General features: G+C 43.0%; 1 protein-coding gene across 1 annotated transcript; it reads right to left on the bottom strand.

Moving 5' to 3' along the window:
* Positions 1-10,635: 10,635 nt before the first annotated feature.
* On the bottom strand, positions 10,636-12,013 carry LOC117193809 (SH3 domain-binding protein 1-like). Its single transcript, XM_033398523.1, has 3 exons — positions 11,469-12,013; positions 11,182-11,402; positions 10,636-11,119 (listed from the first exon to the last, which is right to left on the bottom strand). Exons 1-3 carry the CDS (start codon positions 11,603-11,605, stop codon positions 10,803-10,805), a joined length of 675 nt encoding a protein of 224 aa, XP_033254414.1. The 5' UTR covers positions 11,606-12,013; the 3' UTR covers positions 10,636-10,802.
* Between the last annotated feature and the right edge of the window lie 1,922 nt (positions 12,014-13,935).

The following is a 13,935-nucleotide window of genomic DNA, read 5'->3' as shown; positions in this document are numbered from 1 at the left end:
ATGATAAATAAATTGGATTGTTTATTATCTGACTACCCTACTCCACTAAACACCTAGTTCCTGGCTAATTAATCCTCAATACCTTCAATCGAAACGAGAAAACAAATAAATAAATAGTGCAATAAATAAATAAGCGAATAATTAATTCCATGTTTAGATAACCAAATAAATAAATCTAAATACATACATCGGTTAATTTAAATCAATAAATTGATAAATCTAAATATCCAAACTGATTCAATCAAATAAATAAACACCTACATCTACAATTAATCGCCTAATTAAATGCCACACTAAATAACTAAATACTTCCTCTCCCAAACAAAAACTCTTTTTCCGATGACTTGCCTAATGCCTACTTCTAAAATTGCTTCCAAACAATGCTAGCGAGGATCGTCAGTCCTCAAAAAAAAAAATGATTTCCCTTTGGGTTTTCTTGCTTCGGCTTTCCAATAGTAAATCACTAACAAAAAAACATATAATTCCCAAACTGCTTCAGACAAAAATTCACCTTTAATTTGTTTGGTGGGACGAGAGACAACTGCATTAATTGTTTTGCAGGTGAGCGGACCCCCTTCTTTTCCCCTTGCTATTTGCCTTCGCTTACTTTTTCTGAGTGCCAACTCCCTTTGCTGTTTCCTCCCTCAGATCACCGTGGATCCCCCAGAATCGGACAACGACGTTATTGCCTCTGGACATAACCCGGACCACGACTCGACAGATCCTCCGGCACCTCTTCCTCTTTTCAGATCCAGACAGCGAGCTCCACGAGTCGGACAACGAGGCTACTACCACCTGGTAATACCTGGACCACAACTCGAGACACACACTTCTTTCCCTTCTACCTCCGATACATAACTACCATGTCCCTTTTCCTCTCTTCTACTCCTCTCAGCGGCTACGACGGCTAGGATTTATTCCCGGCTCGCGGACCGGCTGAGTTTCGTTCTACCAGGGTTACATTTTACACCGGGTCTTTAAGACTCGCGCTTAAAATCGATCCCTTCTATTACCATTGGGCGCCATTTGTTATGATCCGCCTCTTTGCCACCCTGGCCTATCGTTCCCGGACAGAAACGTGTCTCCAGTCGGTGCTCCGCTGACGGTCCCTTGGTGCCGGTGCTCCGCTGACGGTTCTCGCATCAGTTTTCCGGCCTGGCCAGTACCGGGATGCTGCTGCCGATGTCCGCCGCTTCTGCTGATGTTGATGCCTGCCGCTGATGTCTTGGTGGGATCGTCGTCTCCACGATCACCAATTTTGTTTCCTTATTTTCTTTTAGGGCACGTGCGGCCTCCACTATTCTCCACCGGAAACTCTCTCTTTTTTCTTTCTCGCCCCGTTTCCTTTTCTCCCACGCAACTCTGCCACTGCTTCCCAGGATCCACTGTAGATGCCGCTGTCTCTTTCTTCTCCAGCCCTGATACCTATCGGCTCTCTCCAAAACCGCCCATAACAACTTTTAAGTACTCTCTTTTATTGTATAGTGTAGAAAGCAAGGTTTAAGCAAAAAAGGTCAACAAAAAAACAGTGGCAACGTAAGTGAGTATGAAATGTCACGTCAACCGGAGTTTGGGCACAGGTATACCCTATTTCGTTGATATATATGAAGAAACTGTTTTTCCGAGCTGATTTAAAACGTAATTAAAATAGAAATGATCTCAGATTGTTATGTTTTGGACATATTAATGCATATGATTAGGGTCTTGTAAATATATCTCGATCCCGATACCCATTCTTGGTTTCTGTAAGAAGACCAAAACCTTTAAAATATCGTTGAAATACCTTTAAAACAGAAACTGACTAGTTTTGGCCTTTATTTGTGCATTAGATGACAAACATTTTCTCAGTTCTATAACATCCATTTCCCAGGGTATGCAAAATGTTGCTCATTCCGCGCAATGTTGTGGAACAATGCTGCTCGATTTCACGGCATATGAGTCTGGCCCATACAAATTAAATGTTGCCAGCAACATAAAAAGTAAGTGAGTATGGAATGCGCCGTAAGGGACATTGTTGAGGGGAAAAAGGACATTGTGGCGAGGAAAAATCCCAGAGAAAATCCCAAAAAAGTCCCACCAAACTTGAGCGCCAAATAGAAATTGTTCGAATGTGAATCATCGATGTATTTTCTCAAACATCGATGTTTTTAGATATCATTAGATTTACAATGGAAGAATCTTTTAGGCCATTTACACTTATGAATATGTTTGAAAATCTGCCCCACAAATCCAATTGAGATGGCAGTGCTTCGATATATCGCCAAAGCTGATCGCTAGTGGTGGTTATCGATTATAAAATTGATATCGATGCTGCTATTGATTATAAAATTGAAATCGATGCTGTTATTAATTATAAATTTGATATCGATGCTGTTATTGATTAATTTAAAATATACCAAAAAAAAAAAAAAAAAACAAAAAAAAAAAAAATTACACGAAATATTCCTCGTTTTTGATCTTCCGTCGAATATTACCAGTTATAGAAAACATTTAGCCATGCCCACATAATTTAATCCGTTGAATGAAACAATTTTCTACTTGACTGGCGTTTTTTAATTACTTATTTTAAGTGGATTTTGCGTAAAAAGAGGTTTTAGCGAAAAAGGTCAAACAAATAGGATGTGATGGCACTTCTTCGATAGAAGTATCGATAGTTAAAGCATTTAAAATCCAAAGTGTGTGTCTGTTAAAGGCTGGCTACTATGAAACTGGGAGCCAAATCTGAATATTTAAGATATCTCTGTGCGAGTTTTTGAGCGAACAAATATTCAAAGAAACATCGTGTGCCTGCTACGGGAGTATCATCTGAATTTGCCCACCAAGGCTTCACGTTTAAGTTTCGATCTCGGCTCAGAAAATAAATTGAGAATTATCCGAAATCGGTCTCCGATCTTAGCCGAAGTTTTGGACCCCAGAATTGCGTGTTGTGTAACGTCTCTCTATCCCAACAGCTTTTGACATTCAGTATTTCCGCCACAAAATTGCGTATCGGACGCTGCTGCATGGCACCCCCGTCGCTAGTGCCTCGGAGTCTTTCCCGCACGTAGAAGCCATCATCATATGTGTGGAGGGGAGAAAACAACGAAAACATTTTTGGCAGTCAAGAAAACCAAATAATTTAAAATTTGGTATCTTTTAAATTAGATTTCTCATTGCGGGAATCAGCAGACACACAACAGAAAACAGATAGCAGACAGCAGAAAACACGCAAAATGTTTTCGAGCCGGTCGCATTTTGGGAAACATGCACGCAACGGGCAATTTTCTAAAACTCGGCCCCACAAAAAGCCGCAAACTCGTCTTGTGGGTCAAGTTCAGTGTTCAAATCGTTCACAACTTCACTTCCCAGGCGACAAGATGGTGGAACCCGACTCCGATTCCGTCTCCGACTCCCATCCTCATCCAGCAGTCGAGAGGAGAAGGAAGAGCAAGAAGATGCACAGCATGAAAATTAAGAAAAAGTGATGCGTAATTACAGTCTTTCTCTTTCACTGCAGCCAAACGGGCTATTCCACATAGCCATGGTCGTCGGTCCCATCCAAGTTGCATGCAACAGACGCGCGTTTTTCGGACTGAGCGGAGGCTGCTCTTCAATGGTCCATGGCTGTGACTGGGACTGGGTTTGGACTTGGGTCTTAGTCTGGGTCTGGGTCTGGGCGCTGCTGCCGGTAGAAACAATCAGTTTGAAGTTCGTTCGCATAATTATGGGCAATTTTCAAAGAACATGCGTTCCGATGAACATCTCTCTCTTGCTCGCATTCAAAGTATCCTGCCCCTCCTGCTGCACCCCTACGTCCTGCTGCTGAATCGCCAGTTTTCTTATTGTCTGTTGCCCCTTTTTTTGTGGTTAGGCTAAAGCGGATTGGATCGGTCTGTCAAAAGCAAACCTCTGCCGAAACGATTCTAGATCGGTTCAGTTAGTCATTTGCTCTGCAACATTTGCAGCATCATCTACCATAGATACGGAAGATATGGCAGAAGAAGAGGCCGTCTCGTAGATCAATCTTTGTTAATGAACAGGCTGTACAAATGACCAACTGGCCAATAGGTTGACCGCCTTCGTACGAGGCTTCAGAAGAGACCCTCAGTCTTCCTCGCATAACGGCACATGCTAGGAGTGTACAAGACACAGGATAGTGCTGATCGCCGGGACTGATGACGGTGGATCCCCCTTAGCGTTTCATAAATATTCAAAACTTCCCCCAGTCCAGTTGGTTTCAAGAGCGCCCCACATTTGCTTAACTTTTCTCTGTTGCATTTTGGACAGAACATTTTGTTTGTTTGCCATTTGCCACTGCCCCTGCCACTGACCCAGCGGCAGTTTTGCATATAAATGTAAGATTAATAATAATGTATCGTTTATTAATAGTGTTATTCGAAAAAGAGTACAAAGTGTATGATTTAAGATGTGCAATTAATGAGTCTGTTCTTCCGACTTTTTGTTCAACTTTCTGCTTCTACTTCCAACAACCCACTCCCATATCGATAGCCCCTTATCGGTTAGGTCTTTTAAACATCGGTTAAGTCTGGTTATATCGGTTAGGTCTTATCGATGGTATCTTAAGTTCAAATGTTAATTTAGATGGCATAGTGTTAACTGCTTGATACACTGTCCTTTACATTCGGCCCTCCTGCTCATCTTCATCTGTCCCAGATGATAATATATCATCGTTCTCTGAGACAAAACGCCATAGCTTCATATTGTCACTGCTCGTTGCTGTGATATTTGGCCCCTCGACTTGAGCAACCTTTCTGACGTCGTAGCGACCGTTCCGCTTTACCTTGGTGACTTCATATGGGCCTAGATACTCGCTGGCCAACTTGCGTCCTGCGACGAACTGCGTCCTCTTGATCGCGACCATGTCTCCTAGTCTGTAGCCGTGCTCAGGTCGTCGTTTTTTATCATAATTGCGCTTGTACACCTCTTGCGCCTTCTCAATGTTTTGTTTCGCTTGGTCACGCAGTTCTTGGCGCTCGTTGTTAATCTGCGTAACCAACTCCTCGTTGAGCACCTCCAATAGTCGACTTTCAGCTTGTCTGTGCATCTTTGTCCCAAACATGACCTCGAATGGCGACGACTTCAACGTAGAATGCACATGCGAATTAATCGCCATCTGGACCTGTGGCACATGCTTGTACCACTTCGTTGACTCCTGAGCTGAGAGCTTTGCGATGATACCCAAAATTGAACGGTTCACCCGCTCAATCTGACCGTTGCCTCTCGCCACACCTGTCGTTGTACACACATGTTCGACTTTGTTCTCGTTGAGAAACTCGCTGAATGCGTTGGATGTAAACGCTGCTCCTCTGTCGCCGACTATGCGCTTGGGAAAACCAAACACAAATGACCAATCTCTCAGCCTCTTCACAACTTCTTCGTGACCTGTTGACTTAGCACAGCTTGAACAGACTTGAACAGCCACACAAACTTGGAGAATGCATCTACCACAGCAAAAATGTACTTGTATTGCTTGGCTGTCGCATCCATTGGTCCCAAATGATCAACGTGCAGCTTGTATAGTGGTGTGTCACCCTTGTCAACGCAATGAAGATAGCCTTCTTGTTTGCCCAACTTTTTGCTGAAAATTATACAACTGATACAATTAGTAATCAACTTATTTACATTCCGTTCAAGGTGCGGAATCCAGTAATGCTGCTGAACTGAGTGCATTGTCTTCGCTGTGGAGAAATGACCAACTTCATGCGATCTTTGAATGATTTCCCTTTCCATCAGCCTTGGAACCACCAATACGTCACTGCCATGATATGGGTGCTGCTTCAGGATCTCAACTGTGGCTTTGATGAAATCGTCATCCTGCTGTGCTTTCTTTATCCGAGCTGTTAGGTCCGTCGTCAGGAACATGCATGTCTGCGGAAAACGACTGAGACAGTCCACGTGTCTCATTCTGTCCCCTGGGCGGTGTACTGCTTTGAATGTAAAGTCCTCCATATACAGAATCCACTGGGAAACTTCTCTGGGTATATCTGCTTTCGTTGTTGTCTGCTTAAACGCCGCACAGTCAGTGGCAAGATCAAATTTGATCCCCAACAGATAGTGACGAAACTTCTTGAGTGCGAGGTATGCAGCTTTGACCTCCAAATAGTAACTGTGACGTTTGGACTCGGCTTGTGTAGTCTTTTTACTCCAATAGTAAATCGGGTGGAAATTGCCATCAAACTGCTGCAACAAAACTGCTCCGAAACCTTCTTTGGATGCATCCGTGTGGAGTTCCGTTGGCGCTTCTCGTGAGTATAAATGTAATACAGGTGCGATTACAAGCAGATTCTTTAAGGTTTGTAGCGATTGTTGCTCTGCTTCGCCAATGTTGAAAACTGCTTCCTTCCTGAGTAGATTCGTGAGCGGCCGGGCAACTTGTGCATAGCCAGGGATGAATGTTCTGAAACAGCCTGTGAGTCCCAGAAATGCTTGAACTGCTTTAATGTCTTTGGGCGTAGCAAACCGACTGACAGCTGCTGTCTTCTCTTTGCCGGGCCAGATTCTCCCGTCCTCAATGATATGGCCCAGAAAGCTAATGCGTGGCTGCATGAAGCTACATTTCTTCCACGCAGCTGTCTCCTCGGGCGACGCGGCGTAAACAATTATGTCGTCCATATAAAGCTGCATAATGTCAGAGTTGATTAATTCTTGAAAAATATAGCTTACGAACCGAATGAACGCAGCTGGCGAGTTCTTGAATCCGAAAGGCGCTTTATTAAACTCGAATAATCCCTCCTTTGTGACGAAGGCCGTATACGACTTGCTTTGCTCTTCCATAGGCACATGAAAAAAGCCGTTTTCAAGGTCCATTATGGTAAACCACTTAGCCGACTGCAGCATTTCCAAGACTTCCTCCATGATCGGGACTGGGAAACAGTCCAGCAATACCATGCTGTTTAACTTCCTGTAGTCTTCTGTACCATCTTTTTTCTTCACGACGACAACTCTGCTCGCTACATTTGAAGACGACTTGCGCACGATTCCTTGCTCGATCCATTCTTCGACTTGCTTCTTTACGGCACTGGCTTCGTCTGTTGACAAACGACTCGGTGAGTGATGAAACGGCTTGATTACTCCGTCGGGTACTATCTTCAGTTGGATTGGAGACTGCTTTGCAACTTCTGTGGGCATTTGGTAACTGTTTCTTATCATCTGTTCAACGTCTTTTCGATATTGCGGCGGAGCTACAAAGGATGACTCTTCAGTTACATTATATATAAGAGCATGCTCATCTGTTGGCACAGGATCTGCGTCATGCTTCAAAAACGTGTATCCTTGCATATCAGCGACGAAACGGAACTTTTTAATGAAATCATGCCGCAAAAGTGCGTCGAAATCAATCTGGCTACTGGGGACTACTAAAAACTTCTGTGTGGTATGCAACTTATCCACGGTAACTTCTGCATTAAAGTATCCAACAGGCTTTGTTGGATGCACAACATAGTTGTGCACTTCAAAAGTTTAACGTTTTTCATGGTCTTCAACATACTCTCTTTGATTATGGTTACATCTGACCCTGTATCCACAAGACAGTCAACTACAATGCCGTTTATTTGAATTTTTTCATGCGACTGCGATTCAAAATGACGCGAACTTTATCAACTTTATCTGCTTCATAAGGACAGTTACGCGAAATGTGACCATTCTGATTGCACTTAAAACACTTTGTTTCGGCTTTGCAGTCTTTGCGTTTGTGTTCTCCTGATCCCCAGTTATAGCAATATTCTTTTTTACCGCTTTGCCCACTTTGCTGCTTGAAACTCGTTTTATGCTGTTCGTTATTGCCCTTCTTCTCCGATATGTTCAAACGATCATAGATATCGAACTCTTCTTTCAAGGCCCTGAAGGTCTTACAGCGATACATGGCATACTTATACTCGTTTCTTATGTCCAGACCGTTCGCAATATGGCTTATAACAGCCGCGTGTTCAACATGTCCGACTGCTGCTATTTTTCTCATCTGCAGCAAGTACTCGTGCATTCCTCTTTCTTTCTTGCAGCAGCTTATGAATGTCTGCACTGTTATAGCTACATGTGAATTCATCCAATAATACGTTCTTGAGTTCCTCATAGGTGCACACGCATTCAGCTTCAAGGAAAAGCTTAGCTGCACCGGTCATTTTTCCTCTGGCCTGCACATACTTTTGCTTTTCAGTAAGCTCATATGCGTCGGCATTTTTTTCGAATATCTCAAACCATTTTTCTATGGGAACCGATTTTCCATCACAATCGCTCACAACTTTTGTAAAATTATCTGGAGCGATCTTCATTTCTCGTTGCTCATCGCAAAGCACTTTCAAACTTAGCAACTTTATCATTTGATCAATCTTGTCATCAGTATTGTTTTCCGCATTTTAAAATCTTTCATCTCGTTTGCACTCGGGCGCGACGTTCCTGGTACAGCTTCTTCCTTCTCTCTCTCTTTCCAGTGCAACGGCGGCGGTGTTTGCATCATTTTGCGACTCTTTTCGACTTGTGTCTGTGTACCCGACGAGTGCTTGTCTTTTCTGTTTATAAGTGTGTATCACACACAACGTGTCTGTGCGTATTTTTTCTGCTTGCGTACGTACTGCGCACGGACAAGGCAACGCTGCGGCGCGACAATGAATTTCACAATTTTCCAACCGAATTAAACGACCGATCTTTTATTAAACTCGGTGTCTATTGTTATGCTCACAGAATTCGGATTGTTCAACTTAATGTTTATAGCCACCAACAACTTTATGTAGCTACAAACAACAACTTTAACAACTTTTCAACATTCCTTTTCTTACATCAGCTTCTGCTTTCTTCTGTTTTTCTTTTTCACACACTCCGAGCTCTGTATTCGACGCGGACGAGCCCCCAAATGTAAGATTAATAATAATGTATCGTTTATTAATAGTGTTATTCGAAAAAGAGTACAAAGTGTATGATTTAAGATGTGCAATTAATGAGTCTGTTCTTCCGACTTTTTGTTCAACTTTCTGCTTCTACTTCCAACAACCCACTCCCATATCTATAACCCCTTATCGGTTAGGTCTTTTAAACATCGGTTAAGTCTGGTTATATCGGTTAGGTCTTATCGATGGTATCTTAAGTTCAAATGTTAATTTAGATGGGATAGTGTTAACTGCTTGATACACTGTCCTTTACATAAATTATGGCTACTGCCTCATTTCGGGCCCTCTCGAGGGAGGACTTTAACAAGAGAGGTAAACGACCAACTAAATTTTATTTATTTTCACTTGGTATCTCAAGTTCATCATCGAAAATGAAAATCGAAAGGTGAACATGGAAAATTTTTTGGAGTTGTGTTTGTTGTATGCCACTTCCATGGCCTGAGGGTGAACAAAACTTCCTGTGCAGCAACCGAATGATTTCTGCTTTTCCGACGGCACACAGAATTTGGCGCAAAAGATACAGATACATTTGTATATACATTTCGGATGCGGCTGCCGGGCCAAGCCAATGCTTGGCGCTCCAATAATAATTTCATAATTATGGGTTATATGGCAAGTGGCATTCGTAAATAATAAACGAGGGGGAACGTTGTGAGTTGCTGCGGACACCGCAACTCTACAGTTATACCCGATACTTAGTCAGTATGGCTCTCCTCCGGCAGCCGCCGCTAATATTGAACGACACGACAAAGAATGCGTGCGAGAGAGACAGAAAATCAGTCTGAGCGTGACGTCGGGCGCTGCAAATTGATTTCTTGCTTTTGGCTACAAAAATGATCCGATCTGATCCAGATTCAGCAAGCTGATAGATATGGTCATTATTTATGATTCTGCGTTTTTAGTTTTCTCGAATGTGCAATATTGTGGATGCAACAGATTTTTGTCCTTTGTGGGGGCGGAAGGGGGTGGGGCGAAATTCTGAGATATACGTTTTATAGTGAGATCTAACAAAAGTGCGGATACCAAATTTGGTTACTCTAGCCTTAATAGTCTCTGAGATTTGTGGATGCCCCAGATTTTCGTCCTTTGCGGGGGCGGAAGGGTGTGTGGCGAAATTTGGACACGAAACGGTCAAGGTCCGATATCACAGGAGTGTGGATACCAAATTTGGTTGCTCTGGCTCTTATAGGTTCTGAGATCCTTGAACTCATATTTTGCAATTGGCAAAACCGACCATGAAACCTGTGTGTTAGAGAGAGACAGAGCGAGAAAGAATGAAATTGTTTTCTTGATTCTGGCTATAATAATTATACGATCTGGTTGAGATTTTACACTCTAGAACATATAGTCATCCTCTACGACTCTGCGTTTTTGGTTTTATCGTATCTTTAAAAATGTGGATGCCACAGATTTTCGTCCTTTGTGGGGGCGGAAGTGGACGGGGCGAAGTTTTGAAATATTTTTGTAGCAGTGACATATCACAGAAGTCTGGATCCAAAACATCGTTGCTCTAGCTCTTATAGTCTTTGAGCACTAGGTGCTGAAGGGGACGAACAGACGGACAGACGGACGGACGGACAGACGGACAGACAGACAGGGCTCAATCGACTCGGCTATTGATGCTGATCAAGAATATATATACTTTATGGGGTCGGAAACGATTCCTACTGGACGTTACACACATCCACTTTTACCACAAATCTAATATACCCCAATACTCATTTTGAGTATCGTGTATAAAAAGAAACAAAAGGCAGGATGGGAAAAAGAATTCCCGCCCCGAATGTAGACCAAGAGCCACCGAGAGACACCGGACTTTTCTATGGATAGATTCCACATTGGAATCCGTTCTTTGGGATCATACAATATATAGCACTAATATATGCTATGGGTATACTTTTTTAGGCAGTTGTTGGGAAATGCTCAGAGCGTGATTTGGAGCAGGAGAAGGAGCAGCTGCATCGAGTTGAGATGTCGTTGGCGCTCTGCAGTAGCCGCCACCTGACCCCCCATTAATGCCTGGCTAAGCGGCGCTATCTGAAGATGTGCCGGATAGTGGGCGTCTGTAAGCAAAGGCTCTGGCAGCTCGGCCAGAAAGCTCTTAAAAACAGTGGCACAGTCGTGAGCCGAGAATCCTGTCAGTTCCAAATCCAAGGGCTGGTCGTGCTGTATGTGCATTCGTAGCTCGTTCTGCCTGGAAACGGCTCCTGTCTTGCGAAAGAGTCCCTCCTGGGTGAGATCTGCAGAATAGCATTTCCGCATTTAGAATAATCCATTTTTCCGGACTCTCCCTGTCACTTACTCTTCTCCAGCATAAGAAACTCTTTGAGCTCCTCCAGGTGCATCAGAAAGCCAGCATCAATTTGTTGCTGCAGCGTTTCAGTGAGACTGTTGCCCCCCGACTTACTGCCTGCCCCAGCCGTGCAGCCTGTGGCAGGTCCGCGATTCTTCTTGGAGAGGCGATTCCACTTCTTTATCTTGCCCTTATCTTCGTAGACGATTTTATGGCACGGCAAGTCGAACCTGCAACCCATAAATCGGTAAGCACTATATTTCGATGGGATGGCAGCGTCGCTCGTGGCAACTTACTCGTCGGTGTTTAGTTCTAGCTCGAAGGAGAGGTGCATGCGCACCAGAGACTTGTATTTTTCATAATTGCTGTTGCGCATGCGTGTCGCTAGGTCGCGGTCATTAAATTCATTGATGTTGGCGTATTCCATGTCCATTGTTATACGCAAGGGCGTATACAGGGCAACAGCAGCAGCGAAAGCAACAAAAACAACAACAGCTCAGCACCAACGAAAAGGACTTCCGTAGATTCGAATCCCAGCACTCACACGCTCACTTTAACAAATATTACTTTTCTAAAAGTACAATATATGTAGAAGGTTTGTGGCTTGACAGCATATTTGTTGATAGCTTTGCAGGTGGAATTTAATTGCAGAAAATTGGGCGAGACGCGCTGCAAAAATTGAAATATTGAACTGGCAGAGTTGTCACTGGCGTCCAAAGAACATTTTGTGCGAAAACGCCAGCTCCATGTTGAAGAATTATAAGCTGTACACTAATGCTTCTTTATTTACAGCTGAAATTAGTTAGTAAATCTCTTAAAGAACTCGAAATTACAAAATTTTATTATGTGCAACGATTGTGATTAATCTTCGGAACACATATACGTTTTTACATACACATGTAGATTATATGTACCAAATGTGTAGTTACCATGTAAGAAAATAAGACTTCTTTGTTGAAACCTTGTTTTAGCCAAAATACAATAAAAGCAAGGTCTAAAAACTAGCCATTCAAGTAGAAAATTTATTTATCAACGGCCCAAAATTATGTGGGCAAAACTAACAGTTTTAGTTAGCCAGAATTATTTTTTTACGCAAAATCCAATAAAAGCAAGTATTTAACGTAATCCAGTTAAGTAGAAAATTGATTCACTAATCGGATAAAATTATGTAGCTGAGAATATTCCACGGAAGATCAAAAACGTGTTACACTTGGCTTGTTTCGCAGAGGGCAATGCCGGCTAGCTGTCGACCCCAGGGCTGGGTAGTTCCCCTTGCCCGCCAAATGTAGACAAAAAAGGAGACATACTACTTCTCGGGACATCAAAACTAACAACAATCTAAAGACAAAGAAAATCGTAAACAGACGGCTATCAAGTGGGTGAAGCTTGGGTGTTATCACTTCGCGCGCCCGCCCTACCTGTGACCAAACACAACGTTCATTTTGGCCACCCTCTGCTGGAACGGTAACGGCTGGCCTAATCCATGGCTTACGCCACGCGTCCTCCCTCTATTTTAAATTTAATGCATCATGCTTCAATATACATATATCCAAGCTTTAATAATCGTATATTGACAATATATTTTATGACAATTTCATCTTTCTCATTAATAAATAGCTATACTCAAAATTATCACTAACCACTAAGAAACACCAAAACGTTCGACACAAAGGCAAACAAGGAAATAACTGCTGAAATTTCGTTCAACCAACAGGGATACCCTCACCCATACGTAATGGAATATGTGTAGATGAGTGGATCCAGTTTTACGGGAGTTAATTTAACTCGGGCCCCTACGGAGACTTAACCTACCAAGAGCTCTTGTTTAGGGTCCCCGGGACATAAACAATAAACAATATTTTTCCACAAATCGCTCGACCAAATACGGTGGACTGATGGGACCCCCGCGTCACCCACTAAGGGTTAATCTTCTGGCACTGAACAGCTGATCGCAGATTTAGGTTCGTGAAAGGTGTTGGTGTTTTTACATATTTTTTTTCAATGGCCAAGATTTTACGTTAAACGGTTTAAGCTAATACTAATTACTAAATAAAGGACAACACACGGAACAAAATAACATTTAATGAGGAACGGTATTTGGAGTGCGGATTATGTTTTTTTTCTTTAAGTTTAAACGACGTGGGCGATTGCTGGCCGTGGCCGGTCAGCCCTAAATTTATATAGGTCCGTGTACACGTGTGCGCGTGTGCGCGTGTGTGTGTGTGTGAATAGGGTTTCGGGGTTTTTACTTGGTGAATGAGACCAAACGTGTGGCACGCACTGGAAGGCGATGCAACGATCCTATGTTTTGGCTAGAATCGCCCTGGCAGCTAAATCGTCCTCTTTCACCCTCCCCCTTCACACGTACCGCGCTACTTGGCTCACACACGCGCAACTGGGCAGTCTTCTTCTCTGCAGTCGACTTTCTCGAACTCCAGTGTCCCTCTCCAGGAAACCTTCTGGCCCGGTTCTGGTGGCTATATTCCTTGCCGGCTGTTAGTAAAATTTTCTGCATTACAACCTATTTTATCGCCCGCCTTTTCTGTACTCACTTCAAAATTTCTGTTTTAAGCACAAAATTTCAAATTTCGACGTTACTCCGTCCACGCTCCACGATTTCCATAATCCAATCCACGTTTTCTAATATTTTCACTCCTATTTATCCCTTTTTCCCTTACTAATACATATAACTAATCCTATTCTCTTCCTTATATCCCCAGTAACGGCTCCAGCTCCCCCCGATGTCCTAATACACCATCGAGC

This window comes from Drosophila miranda (genome assembly GCF_003369915.1).
Source record: "Drosophila miranda strain MSH22 chromosome Y unlocalized genomic scaffold, D.miranda_PacBio2.1 Contig_Y2_pilon, whole genome shotgun sequence".
In the NCBI taxonomy this organism is placed as follows: Eukaryota; Metazoa; Arthropoda; class Insecta; order Diptera; family Drosophilidae; genus Drosophila; species Drosophila miranda.
Note: the sequence above shows the minus strand (reverse complement) of the source record. Positions and strands in the feature narration are given on the sequence as shown.